The sequence below is a fragment of the Phaseolus vulgaris genome, chromosome 8, assembly GCF_051622355.1.
Source record: "Phaseolus vulgaris cultivar YP4 chromosome 8, ASM5162235v1, whole genome shotgun sequence".
Classification (NCBI taxonomy): domain Eukaryota; kingdom Viridiplantae; phylum Streptophyta; class Magnoliopsida; order Fabales; family Fabaceae; genus Phaseolus; species Phaseolus vulgaris.
This window is the reverse complement of record NC_143505.1, coordinates 56,892,963-56,919,818: the sequence shown is the minus strand read 5'-3', so window position 1 is coordinate 56,919,818 and position 26,856 is coordinate 56,892,963. Positions and strand designations below refer to the sequence as shown.

Sequence of the window (26,856 nt, the reverse complement as noted above, 5' to 3'; positions counted from 1 at the left end):
GAAGACTTGGCCGAGAGGCCGAGACCTGAGAAGACTTGGCCGAGAGGCCGAGACCTTAGAAGGCTTGGCCGAGAGACCGAGACCTTGGATGGCTTGGCCGAGATTGCCGAGGGGCCGAGACCTTAGAAGACTTGCCCGAGAGGCCGAGACCTTAGAAGACTTGGCCGAGACGACCGAGACCACTGAAACATGGCCGATGGCCGACCCATGCCATGATGATTTGGCCGATGGCCGACCCCTATTACAGTTAACGCTCAAACCAAGATCAGTGAAGTTAATCTATCTTTAAGAATTAGGTAATGCAAACCTAAGAGGTGTCCACCTCGATAAATGGGCCCAACAAGGTAGGCCCACTAGAATAATATAAATAGTACGCATCCCAAGGAGTAAGGTATGTCATTTATCACTCTGAGAGCTGACCACCCGCTTTACTGACTTGAGTGTCGGAGTGCCTTCGCAGGTACCCCACCATCCGATGTTCAGCCGAGGCCGAGGGCCGAAGGTGAAGCAGGAGGACGAAGAGAACCTCAGTTCACTACCCAGTCACCTGACCGACCGAAGGAAGGAGAAGAAGACTTCAACAGTTCTCTAGGTCCCATCTCCCTAGCAGGAACAGATACAAATCAAAATGGCATGGACAGAAGGTCTCCCCTATTTGCTTTATAACCATTGCACGCAACATTACAACTAGTGGACAAGAGAAAGACTAAAAGAGGAAATTGAATATTGATACAGATCCATGTCCTTAGGGCGCCTCAACAATGAACACTGTCACTAATAACCAATATGCAACTAAGGTGTTTATGACCCCTAAAACAAATATCATCAAACAATTTGTTAATGAGATTTCTGAATCCTACCTTCTCCAACGGATAAGTAGTTTTTCCACATGTAGCACACTTTTCTTGGGTCCCAGAAAACATGCTAAGATTTGTCTAGAATAATCAAATATCATCAACAGTAAGCAGAAAATCCAATACCGCAGACCCATTTATAAATTGCTCGTTCAAAACAAAGTTTCAAAAAGGCAAATTCAAGATTGTTACCGGCTTAGGAGTTGTTTTTGTCAGCTTGCTTAGTAGCTATTCAAATTCAAACCATCACCAATTAATCAGGCACCAATTCAAAAATCACGAACAGAAGTCTACCCTGGAAGAGGTTAAGAAAGAGTACATACGTGACTGGAAGTTCTTCTTGAAACGAGTTACTTTTTTTTATAATTTTAATTGAATTTTGTGAACTTAAATTTATATGTTGTGGAATTTACAGTTGCATAGAAACTATAGTACTTGAGGCTACTGCATCTGAAAAAAAAATGTGGAGCAAAAGATTAAGATGCTGGCTTTGTGAAGATTGATTGATATAATGAAATTGAGAAAAAGGAAATTAAAGTATAGTGAGTGAGTGTAAATGCATGGAGGTAGCAAAAGCTATAGTTCCCGCCACATTCTAAAACTTGAATGCCTCTCTAACTAATTTTCTGTTCCATTATTTCTCTCTCTGCTGCAGAGCCGCAACAACCATGTTGCGCTTCTTCTTCCTCTCTCTCTCGTTTCTCTGCCTCCTTCCCCTCACCTCCCCCCACCCCTGCATCGGCGTCACCTACTCCGCCCCCACCAACTCCTCCAACCACTCCTCCCAGGCGGTGGACCGCATCTCCACTGGACTCCGGCAGCTGAAAGCGAGATCCCTCCGGCTTGAAGACGCGGACCCCTCCATAACCCGGAGCCTCCTCTACACGAACACCACGCTCTTCCTCACCATCCCCAATTACATGGTCTCGCAAATCGCCCGAAACCGCTCGGTAGCACAGTCCTGGCTGTACACCCACGTTGTCCCATTCTATCCACGTGTCAAAATCACCACCATCTCAGTAGGCAACGCCTTCCCCGACGTGCACCCGGAATCCCTCAACGACCTCCTCCCCGCAATCTCCAATGTCCACGTGTCCCTCCGCGACCTCGGCATCCGCAACATCAAGGTGTCCACGTCATTCTCCTTCGTCACCGCCCTGTCATCCCCTTTCCCCCCCTCAAGCGCACAGTTTCAAGAACCCCCAGGGGTCACACTATTCGGTCCACTCCTGCAATTCTTGCAGGACACAAATTCCTCCTTCTTGATCAACCTCTACCCTTACAACCTCTACCGTTTGAACCCCGAGATCCCCCTCGGGATCGCGCTCTTCCAAGAGTACCCCTTCAACTTCCGCGATGACTTTACCACCGGCGTCCGCTACCGCAACCTCTTCGACGTCATGGTCGACGCCGTCGTCTCCGCCCTCGCCGTCGCCGGCTACGAGACCGTCCCCCTCGTCGTGACCGAAACCGGCTGGCCCAGCTTCGGCGGCGCCAGGAACGAGTTCGACGCCAACCTCGGCTACGCCGAGATTTACCTCAAGGGCCTCGTCAAACACCTCAAGTCCGGGATGGGAACGCCGTTGCTGAAGGACGGTGTGCGCGAGGTTTTCGTCTACGAGATGTTCGATAAGGACGAAGGAACGGGGAGGAGTTGGGGGGTTCTCTACGCTAACGGAACTGCCAAGTACCGTGTCGATTTCTCCTGTTCCTCTCTTTCTTCTCGTGTTCGTATCGCGGTGATCATCGTTTTCTTGCTTTTCGTTATTACGTGATTTTGTTATTGGGTGTTGTGGAATCTCTTCATGCAGAGAGTGACGTCAGGTTAATTGGCTTTGCTTTTGTGTGTTTTCAATGTCATGATAGATAGAGAAGAACAATATATCTCGTTGTTGTATAAACGTAGAATCTTTGATTTTCTGATATAATAATCCCTTATGCAAGCTTTTTATTATTCAGTTTTCCATACATTTTTCACACTTTTATTGATTTTTAAACTAATTAAAAATAGAAAATGATTTTTTTACACTCATTTCACACTACACTCCACTAAATATTATGCCTATATTTTTATTAAAGAGATTTTTTTATTTTTTTATTACAAATATTAATATTTTTTTATGTAAAAGGAAGTAAGGTGTAAAAATATCATCATCCATTCAACAATTTTATTTAGAATCTATCTCCAGCTATTCCATGTTTTGTGTTTTGTCCTTGGCTTAGAAATGCCAAAATCTTAAGTGTTCTTGCCAATGGTCTAATATTTTGGGCCATATAATAAACTGGGTTTAAATCCATTATTTTACAACTAAAGTATACGTATTTTTTATTATATCACATTTCAGTAAATTTTGTGTCTTAATAATACTTGTCAAATTAAAAAAAAAGATTACCAATAATTTTCTCTTAAATACATTTCCTTCTTAATAATTTTTAGGTTAAACTTTATTTACTGAATAATTTCCTCGTAAGTGAGTATTGATTAAATAATAATTGATGCGTGGTGAAAATTGAGATAAAAATATAATTACTTGTAAGTGTGGTCAATAAAGAACCTATTCATTATTGAACTTAATAGTAAGATTTTTTTTGTTTTTTTTTACCTCAAAGAAACACAAAACAAAGAAAACATCATTTACACCTTTAAATTCCTGCATAGAATAGTGATTTCCTAAAAGTACATAGGTGAACAAATGAACACTTTATTTGAAACAGAAAACCTACTCTATTTAGTTGATTAAATTCAAAACAAAAACTGAAATTCTAAACGAGATGGAACTGCATTCAGTTTAATTTTGATATTTCAATTATGAACTTATTGTCAAGTTTTAAGAATTGTTCTAATTTGAGGGTCTTTGTCATTATATTAACAACTTGAATTTTTGAACCGCGGTAATTTAATTTGATAATTTCTTTTTTTATTAAGTTTCTTAAAAAATAAATTTAATTTTAATGTGTTTGCTCCATCCATGAAACGCTGAATTTTTAGATAGTTGTATGGTGGAATTGTTGTCATATAAAATCAATGTGTTCTTATGTTCTTTAAAACTCAGTTTCTCCTACACCTTTTGAACCTAGATACACTGACATACACATGAGGTAGTAATTATATACTTAGCCTCGATGGTGGACAATGATCCTACTGGTTGTTTCTTTGAGACCATGAAACTTTTCCAGTACCAAGCAAAAACATAAAATTATAAGTGTTTCCCTTATCATTTATATCTCAAGTAACGTCACCACTAAGAGTTTATGTTACAAGATTTTTGTTTCTCCCGTTTTTCTAGTAGATGTCTAGTTCAATTGTTCCTTTCAAGTACCTCAATATCTGTTTAGTTGCAAACCAGTGAGATTCAGTAGGATTAGACATAAATATGTTGATTAAGCTTACTCCATACATTAAATTTGACCGAATTGTAGTCAAATAGAAAATACTGCTAACTACTTATTTTAACTTAGTTGCATCAACTTTGGTTCCTACATCATTCTTTGATAATCTTGTGTCTGAAACAATTGGATTTTTAACTGTATTACAGTTCTCCACACCAAATCATGATAACACTTCATGAATATATTTCATCTGACATATAAAAGTTCCACCCGAACTCTTCCTTTTTTTATTTTGTAAATAATGTGTGTTCACAAAGAAATCTATCAAAGTCATTACGAACAAACTAGACCTTTATCTTGTACCAAATTCTCAATGCCATTTTAAGGTTACAAGTATTATGCGAATATTATCAAGCCTAACAACCAGAGAAAATACTTTTGTGTAATCTAGTTCATATTGTTGAGCATACTCTTCTACTACTAGTCTTGCTTTGTACTTATCTCTTTCATCATTGAATATCTCCACTTCTTACTCTTGATAGCTTCCTCGAATGGGATTTGATCATCTCTAGTGACCATCATTACATTTAGGTCAAAATCATCTGATAAACCTTCTCCTCATTCGTAATCAATCATCCAAATTGACTATCTCCTTCTAACCCTTACTTCAATTGGAGTCTCATAATTATTATGAACTGTCTACAATATTTTTTTTATTTGTTCCTTGGTTTCTCGATCATCATTACTATCCACAACATTCTTCTCATACTGTTCTTTAGTGTCACTCACATATTCTTCATGTTCTTCCAATCAAGAATATCTTGTTGGTATTCTTCATTCTGCTCCGAATTCCATCCTTTCTATTCTTCAAATATTACATCCTTGCTTATCAATACTTTCTTATTGACCAGATCAAACAAACAATATGCTTTGGATTCCTCACTTACTCCTAGGAGAACAAGTTGCTTGCTTTTATCATCCAATTTTACTCATTGTTGATCTAGTATGTGAACATGTGCTATACATCCAAACACCCGAAAATAATCAATTGTTGGTTTCACTCCATTCCATGTTTCTTTAAGAGTTTTGTTCTGCCCAATTGCTATTAGACATTTATTGAGAATATGAACACACCACCTTGTAGCTATGGGCTAAAATATCTAAGGGACTTGTCTTCCAGTCAACATAGGACACGCCATATTCATGATTGTTCTATTTTTTCTCTCAACAATTATATTTTGCTGAGGTGTGTAGGTTGTTGTCAAGGTCAAGTTATAAGCAAACAATTAACAAAATTGTCAGCTTATACCTTAACCTTGATTAATTCTCCAAAATTATTTTGAAGTGAATTCACCACCTCTATCTATTCTTAAACAACCCCAACTTCCTTTTCAACTAACACTTTGAAACTTTTAAATAGGGAGGAATTTTTTGATTTTTCATACAAGAAGTAGACCTAAGTCTTGTGAGAAAAATCATCAATGAAACCTAGAATGTACCTTATGTTGCTTGAAATTGGTTTTATAGGTCCACATATGTCTTCACGAACAAGTTGGAGTTTGTTGGATGCTCTCCATAGACCTTTTCTTGGCATATAATTTTGATGTTGCTTCCTAACCAAACAACACGTTCAAAGGATTCTCTTAGTAGAGAGAGAGGGCATCTCATTTTCCAATTGCTTAAAGGAAAGCATCATCAAACCATTGTAGCTTAAATGACCAAGTCGATTGTGTCAAAACTGAGAATCATTCTCTAGCTTTGTCTAAAAACATGAAGAATTTATTGATACCTTGGTAGTTGTCAACACAAATTCGATTTCCCTTCATGTTTATCTCTATAATTGGGATGATAGAATTTACACTTCCCATTCTCAATTAAGATGGCAAACCTTTCTTTTGAAGTTGTCCTATGCTTAAGAGATTGTTCTTGAGCTTAGGAACATAATACACACGTGAAGTTTCATGTGTAACTCTGTTAACATTTAATTGGACACTTCCTTCTGTTGAAGATGGTTGCTGCCCCTTCAAGATTGTGTTTGATGAAGACTTGTATGTTGTGTTTGATGAAGACATTTATGTACTTTTCATGTATTTGTGCTTTGCTTTAAGTATGTCTTAGTTAGTGCTTAGAGGTTGTCTAAGAGTAGCTTTTTGCTGAGTAACTCACCTCATAACCACTGGCCATGTGTTAAGAACAAGCATAAGTTTTCTAAAACTGTTTTTCACATGTTTTACACAAAACACGTTTTACTGCATAAAAATAAATCTGTTCTTTTCTAAATAAACAGATTCATTTTTCTCACTGATGCCTTGGCTATGTCTTATAAAAATTAGATTTTGTGCATCAGGTATTTTGACTAAGTCTTCTTCTTTTCAAAACGACTGAGTTTTAAATTGTCAAACTTTCTCTGTTTTCGTTTTGAAAAATAAATCTGTTCATCCGTAAATGAATAGATTCTTTTTGCCTCTGGTGCCATGTCAAGCTTAAACGTTTTTCAGTTTTATCTCAGCACCAGAATGGTTGACTAAGTCTCCTCACTTAACAGATTCTCTAACTGCTTTTGAAAATAAATCCGTTCATTTTATTTTCAATCTGTTCATTTTATAACAGCTTTAACTGTTTTTCAAAATTCTGTTATAAGCTGGCTTTCTATAAAATGCAAACTTGGTTTCTGAGTTTAATAACGATTAAAACAGTTCATACATTTACAAAAACAAGTTTTGACAGTAGAGAGTTAAGTGTTTTCAAGGATTAGCATTTGTTCTTCAAAGATTTCAAAAATCACAAAGTGCTTGTTCTTGGTTTGGTTCCAAAAAACTTGGTGTGAGGTGCAGCTACTGTTCTAGCAATCTTGCCTACTGGGTTAAGGCAGATCTTTGTTACCTCAATCAGGTGTAGTCGTTTCACTTCTTATTACTTGTAATAGTTTGGTTGAATCCTCTTCTTGATAGGTGTTCTTGGAGAGTGGATGTGTGTGTATGTGTGCTGAAATAGGTTTTTTCAGCAAGAGTACCTAAGTTCTTGTAGGTTTCAAGAACAGTGGGAAGTGTACTTGATTGTACTGTGTGTTAGTGAATTCCACCTGTTGTTGGTGAAGACTGGATGTAGCTCAGGTTGAGTGAACCAGTATAATTGTTTGTGTTCATTCTCTCCCTCACTCTGCAATTTCGATTCTGCATAATTGATAAAACAGCAAAGAAATAAATCTGTTCAATTGAAAATAAATCTGTTCTTTCTGGGCACTGTGCATACTGTTCTTGATTTCTGAAAAAGGTATTTGAATCTGATAAGAACATACATAATCTGCTAAAACCATTGGAACAGATTGACTGTGATAGGCTGTTCAAGAAACTGTCAATGCTATTAATTGAACTTTAAACAAATTGCTTAAAGTTGAAGCTTGCTGTTTTGTGATTCATTGTTCTTAATTTCTGGAAAATTTCTTGACATCAAGAAGAACACTCATAGTCTGTTAAAAGTCACAGGAACAGCTTGTTTGCAAAGGTCACTCAATTAACTAGCATACTATCAATTGAACCTTAATCACTTGCTTGAAATTGAAGCTTGCTGTTTTTGTGTTTCACTGTTTTTCAAATCTGATATCTGTGCGTGCTGCTGGAAATCCTCACTGCATAGTCTTGTGATTTGCTCTGCTGTATTAAAAGCGTTTCAAACAGAAAAACAGTGCTGAAATAAATCTGTTTATTTTCACATAAATCGATTTATTTTCTGTAAAACTGGGTTAAACACTGTTTCTGCGAAGAAGTTTTAAAAGGTCAATTCACCCCCCCTCTTGAACTTTGGCACTATTAAACCCAACACCTTCCTCTATCATAGCTATTCGAGTGTTATTGTCGAGCTCTACTGTATGTTGAAAAATTTCATCTAACCATGAGAACCATTCTTGTTACCACTCATATGGTTACTCCACCCAAAGTTAAGAAAGTATTCATTTTCCTTTTGTTGCTTAACATCAACGTGAACCATTAACAAGAGTTCATCCTCTTGTTTCTCTTGTTCCACCGTATCTTCCACCTCAACATAATTTATTTTCTTCTCCCAGGTATGAAATTTGTATTAAAAATATCCAAGTTTATGAAATTTAAAACATTCAATCTCAACTTTGTTGATTGACTGTCTACCTCTTCCTCTACCTTGAAAAGAATCTCTTCCTCTTCCTTTGCCTCACCCTCCTTTATCTTCATTTGTAATCTACAACAATTGTTCTTCTTTTACTTGAAAAATCATTCTTTGCTCATAAACCAAAAGACTGTTCTACAATTCGTCAATGGCCATGTCTAAATTGTTGGATTCTTCAATCTAGCTCACAACATAGTTAAATTTAAGAATGACGACAAGATTTTTGCAGTAATGACATTCTCACACATGTTCTCACCACACACATTCATGCTTTTAACAACTTTCAAAGTGCAAGCAAAGTATGAATTAATTGTCTCTTTGTCCTTCATCTACAACACTTTAAAATCTCCACGCAAGGCTTGTAATTATGCTATCTTCACCCCGAGTAGAATCTTGAAATTTTTTCTTCAAAGAATCACAAATGTGTTTGGACGTATCATCATTGTGGATAATATCTAAAATTTCTCGATGGCTTGACAGAGATAATTGTTTATCTTCATACCCAGTTGTTGTTCTTCCATTAATTTGAGTTCAACTTTTGATGCAACACAACTGAAATCCCATGTTCCACCAAATACCAATACTCCTTAGAGCGTACAAAGTTCTCCATTAGTTTTGTCCAATGATCATAATGTCCATCAAACTTGAAAATTACAAATTGCAAATATTTACTAGTACTAGAATCTGTCATTTTTCTTCTTGGAATAATACCGTTGATGACACACACTCACACAATTGTTATCATACACTCACAACAACAGTTACTCTCACACTTAGATTTTAAATTAGACCCTTGTAAAGGAACTCAAATACCAATTGTTGAACACAATAGTAAAATCTTTTATTTTTCCATAACTCGGTATTATTGAATTCAAAATGTAATTTAAATTTTGTAATCGTACAAATACAAAATAAAGAAAATGTCATTTCATGCACAAACTAGTGAGTGATTTCCTAAAATTTTGTACTAAATTTTAACTACTCATCCCTTAAAATAAGTTAACAACTTACCACAAAATATTCTAAACAAAAACTAAAATTCGAATTGCTAATATTCACAACATATAAAAATCCTTCTTCTTCTTCTTTTAAAATTCATTTTAAGCTTATTTTCTTACTAAATGTTGGGTGTGATTCTGATGTTTTAAAATTGGACTGTGCCGAAGACATTGTTGGTATTAATTATTGTAATAACTAATAATACATAAAACAATATTAAAAAAATGTAATATCGTAATTTCATGATAACAAAAATTAAAATAGAGCATTAATTTATATGATTTTTAAGATTTAAAGTACATACAATAATGTTACAATATTTAAATTGAAATTTTAATAATATTTATTTATTAATAATAACAAATTTATATGTAAATTAAACATAAATTGACGAATACTTGACTTTATTTTTTAAGAATAAAATCCAATGATGTATTATTAAGTGTATTTTTTTTTCTTAATTTTCCTTGTTTAAACCAATTTTTGACCGATAGTTTTCGACTAGTTTTTTATTCTTCACTTACCCATTATGCTTTAAATTAATTTCATGTTTTATTTAAACGGATTACCAAGTCTGACCATTTAGTTTTCAAAATCAGATATTACAAATGAAAACAATTATGAGTAAACTAATTAAGAATAAAAAAATAGTTACAAGTGAAATTATGCGAACCAAATGATTTATAAAATTATATTGAGAGATTCACCAAGTTAGTGTGATCATAGAATACAAAAATATTGAAAGTGGGAGAATTCTAAGATTAGTATAAAAGTGCTCACTTTATTATTTTTTAATATTAAAATAGTAACTGAATTTTGAGAAATTATTTGTTTGCAGAATTAAGGAAAAAAGTTGTAATTTATATTTATTTGTTTTAACATAAATTCTAACCATTCTATCTTAAGAAGAATCTTGAAGTAGTTCACAATTTTGAGAGATTGCATTGCTATTACCATTCAATACTTCAATTCACTATCCCAATTTCAATCATATCATAATCATTCAAGTATTGTGATGCAAATGTTTATTCATTTTAAAACAAGACTATAAAGGTTATAATCACAGTAGTTTCACTCTTCCTTCAAGCAATTTACATGACATCAATCTCACAATTTTACACTAATTAATATGACATTATTAAATGTTGGAAAAAATTTGGTGTTAAAATCATAACTCAATCATTTAAGAAAGTGGATGCATGACAAGAAGGAAATCTTAATTAACATTAAAGTATGCATAAATTTTGTAGAAAATGGAAGGATAAGGATTCAGATGTCAATATCCAGAGAAGAGAACATCTCATGAATAAGATAGGACAAATCCAATTCATGGTTGTCTAAATGCATTGATACTAGCTGTTTTATTTTTTACAGTAAAAGAATTATTATTTTATTATAATATAATATTTTATTCTAAAATATGAGTAGTTGTTTTTTTTACTGTTAGAATGTTAAAGAGTTTTTATTCTTATTTTTTGCCATATGATGACAAACCGCACATGTTTTAGTATTAGGACAATTTTTTTTAAAAGAAAAATTATTCTACAAGATATATTAGAGAAAAAGGACTAAATAATATATATATATATAAAATCTATAGATAAAAGTAGTTCTTTAAAAATATAATACACTATTTGTTCTCGAACTAGGTTGGAGATTGGGAGAACTATTGTCTTCGAATGTCGCTCGGTCGGTCGTATCTCACTTCCTCCTTCGGCTCTCCTTGCTGGATGACTCCTCAGGCGGGTGGGGTACCTGCAGATGACACTCCAACGCTCAAGTCAGTGGGGTATCGTATTCGGCTGGCTGGAATACTGTAGATAATGACGTACCTTGTTCCTTGGAATGCATGATATTTATATTACCTTGATGGGCCTTCGCTGTTGGGCCGGATTAGGGGGTTGTTTAGTGATTAGGGTTGGATTAGGTCGTTTCCTAACCATAGGTTAACCTTCGTTAATTGGGTCAACCTTTGACTTGAGCACTCTGTGTCGGTCGTCCACGTGTGACACATGGTCGACCTCGGGCCTTAAAGTATGGTCCTGACACATGGGTTGACCGGGTCAAGGGACCGGTCGGTCATCCCAGTACACTATTAAAAAATTATTAAAAATAAAAACCAATTTAAAAAAATAAAAATAATTAATTATTATATTAAATAAATTAGATATTATTTTATAAATTTAAAAATTATTAATATTTAATATTTTTTACTATTAATAAATAATTTTTTAAATTAGTATTTAACTAACTATCAATATTTTAGCCTTCTATTTTAGAATTTAAATAACTAATTAAATATTAATTTAAAATTATTTATTAATAAAAACTATTTTAGATATTAATAATTTTTTTAATCTTTAAAAGAATATTTAATTTATATTAATTAATTATTTTTAATTTCTAAAGTTAATCTTTATTTAATAATTTATTTAATGATTTTGTTATAGGAATAATAATACCAAAATTTGAAAGCATATCTCCTAGTAAAATTATATTTTTACACTCTCTATCATCCTTTGGCAGAAAATAACATGTGATTATAACACACTTAATATGAACAACTGGGAGATGCAGAGAATTTACTGGCATCTACGTTCTTCTCTGCTGTTCAAACTTGTGAAATATAGGGTCTGGAACCAAAAAAAATCTTATTCCTCTATCACCAACACTCAAAGCATCCACTTCACTGCTGATGACACTTTTTATGCGGAAGCCCTTGCTTTGTATCACATTCCTTTGTCTAGAAAATAACTCATTCCCTTTGGAAGAATCTTCATCTTCTCTGCAAAAACATTCATCATACATAGTTTCATAGAATTAATCCAAGAGATTTAAAAGAAAAATTAGGAAATGGAACATCCACATATTGTTGATAACAGTGGTAAGATGCCTCTGCTAACTAATCACTCAAATCATTTGAGAACTCACAAGACATAAGAGTAAGAGAAGGGTAGATTCTTTCAAAGTGAGGTTTTAGATATCTACCATAAGGTCTAAACAAAAACAGAATTTGAGATCCTCCTTCAATCATTATCCAGGATAATTGAAAGAAGAAAAAAAAATTCACAATACCTCATCATCAAGGAAGACCAGCCGCTAAATCCAGCAGAGAGAAGATGATTGATGGTGACATTTTGGTGTTTTCCATGCTCTCTTGATGACAAAATTATGGACCATCCACCAGCTTGAAGCTTCATGTATAATCTTAAAACAACCACTTGCTTTAAATTCCTTGCCTCTATCATACACTTTTCAATGCTGCTGTTATCATCAAAACCACAACAGCAGAAAACCATGTCAAGTTACTGCTAAAAATGTGCAGAGCTGAATCAAGTTGGATAAACAACTTAAAAATAGATAACAAGCACTGAGGGTCGTATACATTAAAAGAAATATAATTCCGTAAACAGATGCAAGTTGGAGTGACAAAAAATTTGCATAAAATTTTCGGACAGCATAATTCCAGCTGGCCATGATTAAATTTTTATACCATCTACAACTGGGGAACATAAAGGTGGGTCAACAAACACAATATAAGACAAAGTTCATCAAGATTGGGTTTGGGATTACATGTCACTTCAAGAATTTCCCTGCAAAAGTATTTTTTCAAAGCCGGATGATGTTAAAGAAAGAAGAATTTCTTTTACAAATACTCAAAAATGAACCAAGAGATATAAGATTCCTCCTTCAGGAACATTATGGTCTCACACACCAGGAATAAGGTGGATGATAAGATTACCTTTGCAACAAAGTGGAAGAATGAGGATTTGGGGAAACGATGCCATCTATGTCTATGAACACCACATCAAGATCATCATCTGATGGTCTAACAGTGTTGAAGTAGTCCTCCATTACAGACTTGGTTGAATCCAAGTCTCTAGCATATTGACCTCCCTTGACATACTGTATGGCAAGTTCCTTGCAGAGGCTAGGAAAAGTATCTCCTTCCAAGTTATTGAGCTTAGCATGCAGAGAATAAATCTTGCAATAATTGTAATCGTCATTTATATTCCCAAGCTCAATAATTCCAGCATGGCTACTTTGACAAGATTGCAGCATCATTGCCAGTGAAACCAATAAAGTAATTAATAAAAGCCCGGCAGCGGCTAATGCAGCAACAAGGATGGTTGCAACAAAGGATGTGATGTAGAATCCTGATTCCAGCACAAAACTGCTCCTCCTCAACTCTGTAACCAATAAAGAAACAATCCAAATTATGCTAAAATAATAATTTGAAGGATAATCTCAGCTGAAAGATAAGACATCTGGGAAAAAAACTCTGTATTATCTATCTGGCCTCCGATATGTGATTTAAAATAGGACAACTCTAAATTCTCCTAAACATTCTCGTGCAAATTCTCTTACTCGAAGAAGAAAGTGCTGAAAACTTCTTATGTTTCCAATACATTAAATAAGTTCATGGGTAGGATCTACTATGCATATATTTCTTATTCATTTAGATCCAAGGTGACAAAGCTTCCATTACATACCAGAACCACCAGAGAGACTGTGAGCAGAATAAATCTGCTCCATTTGATGGCCATAAGCAGACATAACTTCAAGCTGCAAGTGATATCTATTCTAAAATCCAGTTAAAGCAGCACCAACAGTTTGCTTCCAGAACTAGAAATCAAAGGGGCATCCTGAAATTTTGGAGAGATTTTATTATCATTCATGATATCAGTTCCAACAACAGCAACAAAGATGAAAAACTGATGCGATTGAACTGCTATGCATTCCGCTTTTGACATAACCAAAACTTACAAGCAAATACAGTGAACACCTTTTCTTTTTCCTTTCATTTCTAGCCCTTCCCAAGTTTTTTGACAATGAAACATTTCAACAGAAAGGGAGGAGGAGACGGGGAAGATGCTATCACTCATGAGCACAAATAACTGTTCAACAATTCCCTTTTCTTTTTCCATGAGAATTTCCCACCACTGAATCACCTGATCCTATAACAGAATATAAACAACCCTTCAAATTAAAGAATATAAAAGATGGAAGCGGTGTTAGATAAAACATTCAGGGGGCACACGATCTGGGGTGTCCACAAGTTCCTGACCACCCTGGCTTCCAACCACACAGAACACAACAAATAACACCAATTGGTTAAAAACAAAGATGAAAGAGAGAGTAGATAGAGACCCAAAGAACGGTGTTTCGGTTTGTTGCATCCCAGTTGACTTCAAAAATCAAATCCTGTCAGATTTAACACAAGGCAAGCAAATCATCCGTCTTGTGAATTTGTTTGTTAAATTTGTGATTTGGGAAGACAGTGAGAGAAAATAGCAGCCAAGAAAGAAATTATTACACGGCAAAGTGAATCATGGAGGCGATTGTAATGTTTAGCTTATTTATTTATTAAACATGTCTTTGCATGTTTGAGGAGTGAGATAAGTTGGAAAAAAAGGAGTGAGTCACTGTAATCATATGAATCTTTCTTTTTCTTTATCCTTTGTATGGGGAAAAAGCCAGGGTTTGGTGGTTTAGACAATTAAGGTGTATAACCAAACACAGTCCATTACCAATCAAATTGTTTTCATGCTGTCATTTTCCAGAAGATAGCTGTTCCCGACTCAAATCATTAATCTTCTCATCCAAACGTATTAGGAAGTTTAAACACAAAACAAAGTATTAGGTGGATTAATTTACTATACGAGGTAGTGAGAAAATGTAATATATTGTTGAATGCGTTTACTTGTCGTAGGTTGCATTCACCCCTAAAAAATGACGCACACTTAGCCCCACTTGGCACATCAGGCAGAATAGCAGTGGCTTGCTAGATTCTAGATTCCAGATTCGAAACTCCAACTCAATAATTAAATAACAACAATAATAGTAGTAGCACTAATAGTAATAATAATAACAATAATAATAAAGTAAATAATGTAGTAGGTTGGAGCAGAGAAACAGGTTGGAATCGGATTTAGCACATTAAAATTATCAACCAATGCTCAGCTTTATCTCTCTAATATAGCTTTCAAAACGGATTATATTATTTATGTGATGGGCTAATCCAATCTTATTTACTTATTACTAAGCTTAAAAAAATTAGTCCAAGTTAATCTATCACAGTTTGACACTGGTTTAAGTAAGTTAACTCACTTAATTTAAAAGTAAAAAATACATCTTTTTAGTTTATTTTACAATCTTCTTTTTTTTAATATGAACACTATAATCAAATTCTAAATTAGTAAAGCAATAAAAAAAGTATCATATTAATATGCATGTAATCATCATGATGTATGTTAATATATATTGTATTGCCCTGTTATTGAAATATGGTGTCTTTTTTTTTATAAAAAAAAATATCAGAAGTTGGTGAACTAGTCCGATTCACCATGAGTTTAACTTGAGTGAACTATAAAGTGGATTACAACTTATGCAAAAAATTGTAATATTTTTAAGTCATGCAGACTCAAACCAATAATGAACTAGATTACGCGAGATACTTTAAACCACTTTAAAAGTATCAAAATATTAACAACACCCTTTAGCACTATTACATAATAAACTTCCTTAATATATGATAATAACAGATAGCTAAATTACCTAGAAAATTAATTGAAAGTTAAAAAAATTGATTAAAAATGTTTGATAATAAAAATTGTAGAATGAAAAATAACGAAATTAATTATTGAATCATATAGTTACACCTTTTATATAATTATAAATTTTTAATTTTAATTTTTTATAATCTAGAAAGTTTATAAATTAAATTTCAAGAAGTATTTATGTAAATATTATTATTCGCCATTGGCTACTTTACCTGTTTGACATTAAAAATGTTTTTTTTAATGTTTTTTAAAGGAGAAAATTTATAAGAAATAACCTCCTGAATTTTGTTGCTTAGAAAAACTCGGTCTAGTGTGCAAATTATGTTGCTCTCTTTAAGGTATGCAACAATCACCCCGAGCTTGGTTTGATAAATTTAATCATATTATGTAGGTTTTTGGATTGAAACGAAGGGAGACAAAGAATTCATTTTTTTTTATTGAAATTATTATTATAAAAATTAACAATTTTCATATATATATATATATATATATATATATATATATATATGATTGTAGGATAAAATGCCTTTACATTGACAAAATATTCCAATTAAATTCTTTGAAACGACCAAGGCTGTATTTAGTTCCTGAGAAGGGAGAAATATAACTTTCAGATGCAAGTAAAGTACTTTAGATATTTAGACATGAGATTTAAAAAATTGCCATTATGGAGATATCCATATCCCACAGCAGGAAATGGGGCAAAAAGCTGAATACATATGGTTTAAATTTGGCACATCCTTTATGCTTTTCATCAGACCTATGTTATTATTCAGGTCTGGCACTGCAAACTCCTACAATACAAGTTCCAATGTTACAAAATCCTTGACACCATTCTATATCAAAATGGTTTTGAATTTCATGTCCTTTCTCCCTTTTTTCAAATGGAACATCTTATTTTAAAGTTCATATATCAAGTAACACTAGCCACATGGTGAATGGATGGTGAGGATGCAAAATTGTCTTCCCAATAGTCTCATTAACTAATATATCGGGAAAACTGCTTCAATCACTTGTTTCCTAAATATTCGATCCATTCACAATATTCACCGCATTTTCTACTGTTCTGGCCAATTCAACAGCTGCTCCAACATAAGTATCAGGTGTTAACTTCAACAGATTTATCTTTGATTCTTCTGGAATATCTAAGCCTTCAATGAAGTCTCTTATGCTCTCTTTGTTAACGGTTCTCCCTCTGGTTAGTTCTTTGAGCTTCTCATAAGGCTCAGGAACACCATATCTTCGCATAACCTGAATAAAAATTTGCAAAATTATTAGTGGTACAAATTTTTAACGGAATGACAACATGCAACATCAAGAGGAATGAGTACACATTAATCCAGCACACAACTGTGGACAATTCATTTAAACCAATGTTGCAGCGGTTGGAGACGAAACAAACAAGAAACCAAGTGGGTTGCAGCCTCATTCCTACTAGCCCGTATTTCAAAGTTGAAGCACGAACTGCAGAATAGGGTGAAAAATGAGGAAAGGGTCGAGTGGAGGGTGGCCCCCTAAAATGAGGGAAGGCTGAAGGAATAGAAGAGATCAAACAGAAGCTGGAGAGGTGGATGTAGAAACAAAGTATCAAGTTAGAGGATATTGAAAGAATTGCTTGTAATTGTGTGTTGTATTTTTTATTTATTTATAATGAAGAAAAGATACAATAACAAGAAAAAAAAGAATAATTAATAGTGAGAAATATTTGTTAAGATATTTTCCTATTTGATGTAATCAAATCATATCTTTAACAAGCTCCTCTTGAAGTTGGAACATATGTATCATATGACTCAAGCTTGTTATCAATGTCATCAACAGAAAGACTCCATGAGAGACTTAGTGAACATGTTAGTCAGCTTATTGGTGAAGTTGACAAAGTCAATAATCACAGTTTCACGCATCAATTTGATGCAGGGGTGTGTAGGTGACATGTCAAGGAGCTAATGGGGACGGTGGCAGTTGGCAGTAAGTCAGGAAGCATAAAGATTGCTAGAGAAGGGCAACTTCAAATCAAAGGTTGTGATAGAGCTCAGACTACATATCTGTTATCTGTAAATTGGGTATTATCTCTTTGTGAAGGAAAGACGGTCGGAGGACAGTTCTCTCTCTTTTATTCTGTTCTTTTCCAATCAATCAAGAAATACAATCTTTCTTTCCTTTTCTCTGATTTCTGTTCAGAGTTCCTGACAGATTACAACAAATCTAAGACTGAAAGCAAAAACTGGCACATTGATCTTCTCCAAGATTTAGTATATCTTTAATTTTTTTTATGCAAAAACATTTTAGGGATTATTTTTGTTTGACAGGTTTTGGCAACATTTAATTGTTTTAGAAACAGATTGAGCACACCTTTCTTCGCCCAAAGCACATTAACTAGAAAATTGTATTATCTTCAGTGAACGAAGTTAAAAGAATAATTTGCTTCTTTTGTTCTACTTGAACTGCATCAAGTAAGTAATAATGCATAGAATTCAATATAAAATAAAAAATATTAAACTAAATAGTCATATAAAGCCAAAAGCATATACTTACAGTCTGTATTGGTTCAGCAAGCACCTCCCAGCACTGGTTCAAGTCTTCCCTCAAGCGAGCTTCATTAACCTAAATTGTTACAAGAAACCTCAATGAAAATACCAAAACCTACCATCTTTTCTCTAGATTTAATAGAAAGTCTGAGAAACTTGCTATATAGTTATGAAAATAGTCAGTGGCAAGAACTTTACATGTGCATTCTTCTTATAGATGACAACACACTATAGGTGAAACTAACAGTTGAGATAACCAAAACATATCATCTAATAATGCTGTATTTCCCATAAAAAAAAGATAATTATGCAATAGTGGGAAAAAAGCAGCATAAATCCCGTGTTGTGCTAAATACCTGAAGCTTCCCCATTCCTTGAAGTGTGCTTTTGTAGGCAAGAAGAGAATGACCGATACCTACACCCATGTTCCTTAAGACAGTTGAATCAGTTAAGTCCCTCTGCAGAAAAAGAAAAAAATGTCTATCAAAATCACAATTATTTCCAATAGCTAACACAATTAGACTGTAACCGTCAATTAATTATGCTCAAAGATCAATAGATTAAACAAGGTTATCAAATCTTCAAATTGTGAACTGCCAAACTAATTTTTAAATCGTGAATAGTAAGATTTGAGACAATGAAAAATAACTTCAAAATATATAAAATTTTAATGTTCAATAGATAAAGCAACTTAACAAGTCTCATAAAACAGAATTATGCTATATCAGTTCCTGAAGCCTCTATTTTGGAAGAATGGAAACCAAGCAATGAAACAGTTGAATAGCTTTATTGCATCGAATGAGAGTGATTAATAAAGTAGCAGAAGATAAGTTCAATAGTTCTCCTTCAATTGATTTTCATTTAACAATTAAGACTTTTGAATTTCTTTCTTGAGAATTGGTGAAAGAAAACTGAAAAGAAAAAGAAATGAATCTTTTGAATCATCTTTTCCTATCATGAAATTCCTCTTACAATATCAATTTGCTATAGATTACAACATCTCAGCTAACTCTTTCCACATTCTTTGGCAGTGTGTGGGTACGTACAGAAAATTATAACAAAAAAATTCCAGAAGATATAGTAGCAAAATCCTCTTGGCATCATAGTTTAGAATAATAGCAATTCCAGAAAAAGAAAAAATAAAAACTACAGTAGATCTTACCTGCCAACGTGAAATCGGCAACTTCATGCTTAGATGAGACAGACCTCCATTAGCTACACCTAGATTACCTTCACTGTTCTCAAAATCAATAGGATTAACTTTGTGAGGCATAGTTGATGACCCAATTTCCCCAGCCTTAGTAATCTGCATAAAGGAAATTTGAAAATGAACAAAACATTATTTTTGCTCTGTACTATAACACCATACCCTAGTTATAGCTACTACATTAGAAAGCTCACCTGCTTAAAGTAGCCCAAAGATATATAACCCCATACATCTCTATCAAAGTCAATTAATATATTGTTGAACTGGATGAGCGAATGAAAAAGCTTTGCCATGTAGTCATGGGTTTCAATCTGTTAACAGAGAAGAGTAATATTATCAGTATTATATATTAAGTTATCATCTCAAGGGTTAGATCAGATGATCATTAAATAATATGTCAACTTAGCTTTGATTATGAGCACTCAAGATATTACTATAAGAATAGAACTAACCACAAAACTAAAATGAGCTTCATTAAGAATCAATGAATTTTTTTAAAACAATGTATACATACAAAATTACAAATAGAGATAGCAGACGTCTACAAATTTTACATGGCTCCTGACAACCTCATGATTCATTTTTTTTAAATAAATTGCATAATGTGGTAAACTTGAACAGGGAAAAATTAAAAATTAAAAGTTGAAACCATACCTGAGCAACGTAAGGGTTAAAACTTAATCCAAGAGAATGTACAAACTGTTCTGCAACGCGAGGCCAGTTAACATTGGGATATGCAACAACATGTGCGTTGTAATTTCCAACTGCACCCGCAAATTTCCCCAATATCTCAATCTGAGACAGATCCTTCCTTTCTCTGCTTAATCTTACAGCAAAGATAGCCAGTTCCTTGCCCAAAGTAGTTGGTGAAGCTGGCTGGTGAGTAGGCAGAAAAATTGCAGTTCCATCATGAGTGCTTAACAATGAATAACTAAAAACTGATAAAGTGAAAGAACAATAAACACTAATGAATTGCAAATGGTTTAAAGAGGAGCTATCCAGTATCTACCACCTTTCATACAGCAGCAGTTCAAAAGCAAAAACCAATTGTCAGCCATTTCAAAGTCAAGTATGTGAAATGGCAGAGATATAAAGTTGGCTTGAGGTCAAAGTAGAAGGGAAGGTGGGAGGGATAGGTCGAGGTTTGAATTCTTTTGCTAACAAAAACCAACATTAAAAACAACAGTATTTGAATTAGCCCAAATGCACAAAAGAACATACCTGTCCATGAGTGCGAGAAAGCATTGGAACATGTGCATTATCTTTAGCCATGTCACACAAAGCTTTGACTATTTTATCCATGACAGGAAACATAACAGAATTCATTGTTTCCTTCAGCATCAAGGCATGGGCAAGATTATTTATATCCTCAGATGTGCAAGCAAAGTGAAAAAACTCAAGCACCTGCAAAAAGGTTTTAGAATAACAGAATCCATCAGAGCTCGTAATCAAAACAGAAATCAGTGCACACCCTACCACAAAGAAACACCAAGTGAACCACAACCTTAGCCACCTCAGCATTGGATTGACATTTTTGTTTCAAGAAGTACTCCACGGCTTTCACATCATGATTTGTGACCCTCTCAATGTTTTTAACCTCCAAGGCATCATCAACACTAAAGTCATCAATCACGCCTTGTAGGAAAGACTTAGCACTCTCACTGAAACTAGGAACCTCAACAATTTCAGGAATCAAAGACAGCTGCACCAACCATTTTATCTAACAAGACGCAATAAAAAAAAGTTTGAATCAACATAAACAACATCAGAAAACAATAATACCCAGAATAAAAAGTTCAGAATAGAAAATACAAAAGGGTTCTTTAATAAAAAGGGTCTCAAGAAAGAGGGGAATCAAAAAGAGTACCTCAACAAGAACCCGAAAGTAGATTAAGCCATATTCACTCAAATAAGGAGCCAGTTCCTTGACTTTGCCCCAATAACGACCATCCAGTGGGGACAAAGCCGTCAAAGCAGAGAGTTCAAAATCAACGGAATGGGGTCCAAACATTTTGTGGGTAGAGGTTGGTGTGTGGGTGCTGAGGATGGCTTTGCAGGAGCAAACTCTGGGAGAGGAAGAAGGGAAAGAAGCATAGCGAAATGGAAGAGGGTTGTGTTGTGTTGGATTTTGAAGGCTGATTCTGAGAGGGTTGAAGGTCCCAAGTTGGGTAGCGCTAGAGAGTGCTGCGAACTCCATGAAAAGCTTTGGAAGAAGAAACGCAGGAACCCCTCACGCAGTCACACTCGGACTCTCCTTCTTCGGCTTCTTAGGAAAACACACACAAACAGTACACCAATTAACAAATTAAATTATTCACTAATGCTGCTATAATATACTTTTAATATGTTTTTCTATCCTTAATTAAGTTTTTAATCCATATAAACTTTTAATATATGAATGAATTGAATACTTATCTCAAATAATAAATAATAGTATTGTTTCTAAGTACTACTTTATTTTCTTGAATGATGCTGTTTTCAAGCAAAAAAGATAATTAACCTTTTATTTTCAATTTATCATTTTTAAATTTAATTTTAAGTTTTTAAAAAATAATTAATAATTAAATAAATTTAATATAAACTATTTATCATATGTTTAAAATTATTTATTTATTAATATAAATTATATATTTATAATTTATTTAATTTATAAGATAAATATTTGTCATGGGTTATACAAATTAAAATATTAGTATAACTTACATAATTAAAAATAATTTTATAGATTTAATTTATAATATATGTTTTAATAAAATAAGTATATATGTCTACAGCTCATATGCAATATATTTTCCCCCTATTCTTTTTTTATTATTTTATCCTTTTATTCCTAATCAGTCCTAGTAAAAAAATAAAGCTAAGCTGTCCTTTGAATTTTTGAAAGATTAGAACAAAAATATATATAAAAAAAATCTCCAAGGCTAAATTGTAGGTCTGAACTGGACCTACAGGTAAAGCCCAAAATAAACTTAACCTAGTGAAGAGTACGGATAATTATCCCAAGATTAAAATTTATGAGTTAATCCATTATGAGTAATTAATAAATATATTTTTAATGTTTGATTTGAATAATTATTTAAGAAATAATTAATAAATAATTAAAATTTTATATTTAAATAATATTTTAGAAATCTGATTAGGAATTCAATTTAGTTTGATTTTAATGTAAATTCTGAAAAAATTAAAACCAATGATTGAATCATTTTTGTAATTTTTGTTACTGTTAAATGTTCAATAATTTCTACAAAATAGTTGTAAAACATTTTTATAAGAGAGTGATTAAACATTTTGTAACAAAAAGTTGACAAATAAACAGATAATTTTGTTTATATAATTCTTGTTATGTTCTTAGTTTTAACTTTCTCTTGTATTCATAAATAAATAAATTACAAATAATCTAATAATTAAATTTTATAATATATAAATTGCAAGTAAAATACAATTAAATCTTAGAATGACTTAAAAAGACATACGTTATATATATTATATATATATAACCGAACAATTAAGAAAAAAAATGGATAAAAAATATTTTCAATTAGTTATCGGCATTTACTTCAAATTATCTAATGATATTTCAAATGGGTAGTCGTGATTCTTTTATGAAACATATCAGTAATAATATAGAATTATGTTCATTTATTTTTAAGCACTTGTAAAATTAAATTAATAATATTTATATTTGTAATTAATGAAAAAAACTTAAAATCTAATACATCTCAGAGGTTTGATTGGAATGAGGAAGGAAAGTAGAAAGATTAACATGTCAGCACTTATCCGACTTGAAGATGTTGTACAGCATAAAAAAAAGGATAAATACAAAGAAAGTGAAACTTTGGGAGAAAAAATCAAATATAAGAGCTCGTGATGTCATGTTCTGATAGCTCCTCCACCAATAAAACAAAATAAAATAAATAAAATCGCAATTTAAAACTAAAATCGCAATGAAACATCATTTGTGCCATTGAAAATTTATACATGACACTTGTTTATATATATATATATATATATATATATATATTTGTTTGTTTTTATAATCCTTAAAGTCACAAGGTTCTTTGAAGTTAAGAGTTGAAAGTGAACTTACCATGTCATGTTATTAAAAGAATGTCTTCTTATATGGAGATTTGTGTAAAAGAAAAGTTCATAATTGGTCGAAACTGCAGTTTAATGTTAATAACATAGGCGGAAACATCTAAGTCGGACCTAGGAGTTATCAGTTCAGAAATAAAAGTAGCAGCACTGTTTTTGTTCTTTTTCTCAAAACAACACAACAATCTGCCTTGGTTATCTCGATTGCTTTGTGAGAAAGATGCTGCATTCATATGTTATAACGAAAACATTTTTTTTGCACTACAAAGCTAACTTTCTAGCTGTAATCAACATAACTTTCAGCCAAGTATGTGTAGGCTATGCATTTATATTTTAATCCGAGCTGCTGTTATTTTTCTGGCTGAGGAGTAATAAGGAGCTAAAGAGTTTCTGGTAGCATGCTATGATGAAACAGTAAAGATCTTTCAAATTAATTCAAGTTATCAACCCCAAAGCAATATAAGATCATAAAAATAATCATGGTATGTATATATGTCTTCATTTGATTCAAAAGTGACCGAGTCATCTTTTCCTTTGCAATTTATGTACACTTCTGAAATATTATCTCAAGTTAAGTGCATATGGAGTGTGATTCAGTACAAGCTTGCCACATTCTGTTGTATGTTAGAGATTATTTTAATATTGATTCATGTGTTCAGGCTATTGAAGTGGGAAATGGTAAATGGCATGGTTCAGTTGGTGGCATAGTTTGTGCACCTATTGACAAGGTTTGGAGCTTGGTCTCTCAAACTAAAAGACTACCTGAATGGATGCCAATGGTGGAAAGATGCAGTGCTTTGACTGGAGATGAAGATGAACCGGGGTATGTTAGATTAGTTTCAGGTTTCATGTTTCCTCAAGAAGACGGAGAAAGGTCATGGATCAGGGAGAGGTTGGTTTCGCGGGACTCATCATCGCATAGCTATGTTTACATAATGGAAGCTAGCAATGTAGGTTTAGATGGATCTATAAACTCACTAAAACTAGTCGATTATGGAGATCAATCAACTCTTATTCAGTGGTCTTTCGAGATAAACCCTTTAGAGGATGTATCTGAGGACAGCATAGTGGATTATCTTGGATTTCTCTACAAATCTTGCATCAATAAGATTGAGGGTGCCATAGAATCTGCTTCAAGAAATGTTTCACCAGCATAGTCAACACCATTTTATTCAAACCGTATGCTTCTTTTCAATTCATATACATGAAAATGGGGTCATTCTCCATCCTTTTCTTTCTCCTTAAGATAAAATTGTGGGTCACAATGTGAATAATGAATAATAATTGCTTGGTGATTCTGACAATCTATATTTCAATTCTGGCTGACTACTCCTTATAAGAAGTTTGTCTTTGTTCGAAAAATTCTCTTAAATAGAGATGTAGAAATTAAGTAGGAAGAGATTTAAGAGCATAGAATCTTAATCATTTAAGAATAACTCAAATGATATTAATGAGATCATATCAGCCTCACTATTGGAATATGATTGCTTCTTTGCTAAGTAGTCATATTTCATTGAATGAAGGAAATTGAATGCACCGATTAATTGAAGTAGAAGCAGTCAATTACACACTCCATCTTGTACTTTCTACACAAATGAGTTTTTCAAAATATATTACAATATTGTATGTCTAAAGCTATAAATAAGACACCAGTACAAACTATCTTGTTAATGAAATTTTCAATTTGAAACAGTGTGTCTGTATGTTAAATCTCGTGTGAATTTAGTTTACTGCTACTATATCTCACTGATATAAAAGATAGATGGGTCCCATTATATAAGACTACAGATAGTGTATGACAAAGAAATCACTTGGTAATGGATATTCAAAGGATAAAATGAAATATTGCAGTGATTATGTTGGTAAAGGAGAGAATTGAGGAAGGGATTTTTTTAACAAAGGAGGTACAGTTTTGGAAGGTACCATTACCTTTCTTGCAGGGGTTCAATTGCTTTGTTGTTGGACCGGTTTGGATAATTTTGTTTTTGAAAGTCAAATAATACAGTCATTAACATGTTTCTAGTGTGATTGTCTCAACTATTTTTTTACATATAAGTTATGTGAAAGGGCTTTGTGTCATTTTCTTTGGGCTTCAACTTGGGGGTGTGGCCAACAGTTTACTTGTAAATGAATTTACTCACCTTTTTCTGTGAAAGAACTTCCTTAACTTCAACACATGAAACATTGTGCCCTTTCATATCCTTTTAGTTCAGAAGTTCTATGACTTATAGGAAAAAATTATGAAGACTGAATAATAAACAAACAAAAATCAAAGTGCAAATGATATCACCAGCAAAGAACTAAATAGTCTTTCAATTAATGCGGTATAAAAATTTGTCTTTTACAAGAAGGTATGTGATAAGAAGTGGGCTTTAAGCTTAACTCAACCTCATGAAACCGGCTCATGAGGTGAGGTTTGCATCTACTTATATACAATGAAATATTCTAATCTCTAGTCGATGTGGGATTTCCAACACACCCCTCACGCCAAGGCTACTAACTCGTGCATGGAGATATATGTTATGGGTGGTCCGATAATGGCCCGATAGCGGATGACCTGATAAGCTCAACAAACACTCGATAGGATAGGTGATGACTTTTTACGGCAAGTGCACCGCGTTTGTCAAAAGTAATAATTGTCCCTAAGGACGGATATCGATCCCACAAAGAACAGTGAATTATCAAGTACAATAATCGCTAAATATAAAAACAGAACAATTAAAAGAGTTTTGAATTAATTGTGTTGGCACTGATCAATAAGAAAACAAACAAAGAATTAGCATGTTAATATTAAGTTCTTTAATTGAAATTGATGCCCGTATAAAAATCATTTATATCGATTCCTCGCATATAAAATCCTTAAGAATGTTCCCTAACTATCGATCCCTCGCATACTTATAAGAACAACTTAGAACGAAGCTCAGACGTTTAATAGCAATTAACATTTCAAGTCTATTCCTAGCACTCAAATATGTTAAGTATTGTTGTTTAGGTCCGAACCCTAAAAATACCTCCCGGTCAGATTTAAGATTCTCAATTTGTCACGGAGAATTAAAAGTAAAACAACAATACCAATAATCAATCAAGAACTGAATATTAATATATAAAATATCACCTCAATACATAAGAGTTTGAGCAGATTACTC

The 26,856-nt window shown here is 33.3% G+C and overlaps 4 protein-coding genes across 7 annotated transcripts; 2 read left to right on the top strand and 2 right to left on the bottom strand.

Annotated features, from left to right (window-relative positions):
* The first annotated feature begins 1,214 nt into the window (after positions 1-1,214).
* On the top strand, positions 1,215-2,808 carry LOC137823408 (Glycosyl hydrolase superfamily protein). The gene has a single exon (XM_068628522.2). The coding sequence runs from the start codon at positions 1,523-1,525 to the stop codon at positions 2,627-2,629; it is 1,107 nt and encodes a 368-aa protein (XP_068484623.1). The 5' UTR covers positions 1,215-1,522; the 3' UTR covers positions 2,630-2,808.
* Positions 2,809-11,790: 8,982 nt separating this feature from the next.
* Positions 11,791-14,821, bottom strand: LOC137823410 (uncharacterized protein At2g39920). Of its 4 annotated transcripts, none has more exons than XM_068628524.2 (6): positions 14,475-14,821; positions 14,091-14,281; positions 13,817-13,969; positions 13,066-13,513; positions 12,399-12,587; positions 11,791-12,108 (listed from the first exon to the last, which is right to left on the bottom strand). In XM_068628524.2, the coding sequence occupies exons 3-6, from the start codon at positions 13,878-13,880 to the stop codon at positions 11,916-11,918; spliced, it is 894 nt and encodes a 297-aa protein (XP_068484625.1). In that variant the 5' UTR covers positions 13,881-13,969; positions 14,091-14,281; positions 14,475-14,821; the 3' UTR covers positions 11,791-11,915. The 4 variants fall into 4 exon arrangements, with proteins under 4 accessions (XP_068484625.1, XP_068484626.1, XP_068484628.1 ...); XM_068628525.2 differs by having other exon boundaries at positions 14,110-14,281; positions 14,475-14,657; XM_068628527.2 differs by having other exon boundaries at positions 12,399-12,584; positions 14,475-14,650.
* Positions 14,822-16,523: 1,702 nt separating this feature from the next.
* On the bottom strand, positions 16,524-21,982 carry LOC137823639 (uncharacterized). The gene is made up of 9 exons (XM_068628855.2): positions 21,486-21,982; positions 21,123-21,338; positions 20,840-21,022; positions 20,273-20,494; positions 19,813-19,929; positions 19,574-19,717; positions 18,768-18,869; positions 18,419-18,487; positions 16,524-17,137 (listed from the first exon to the last, which is right to left on the bottom strand). Exons 1-9 carry the CDS (start codon positions 21,813-21,815, stop codon positions 16,907-16,909), a joined length of 1,614 nt encoding a protein of 537 aa, XP_068484956.1. The 5' UTR covers positions 21,816-21,982; the 3' UTR covers positions 16,524-16,906.
* Positions 21,983-24,058: 2,076 nt separating this feature from the next.
* Positions 24,059-24,981, top strand: LOC137827092 (lachrymatory-factor synthase). The gene is made up of 2 exons (XM_090293478.1): positions 24,059-24,192; positions 24,370-24,981. Exons 1-2 carry the CDS (start codon positions 24,190-24,192, stop codon positions 24,865-24,867), a joined length of 501 nt encoding a protein of 166 aa, XP_090149604.1. The 5' UTR covers positions 24,059-24,189; the 3' UTR covers positions 24,868-24,981.
* Positions 24,982-26,856: the final 1,875 nt, after the last annotated feature.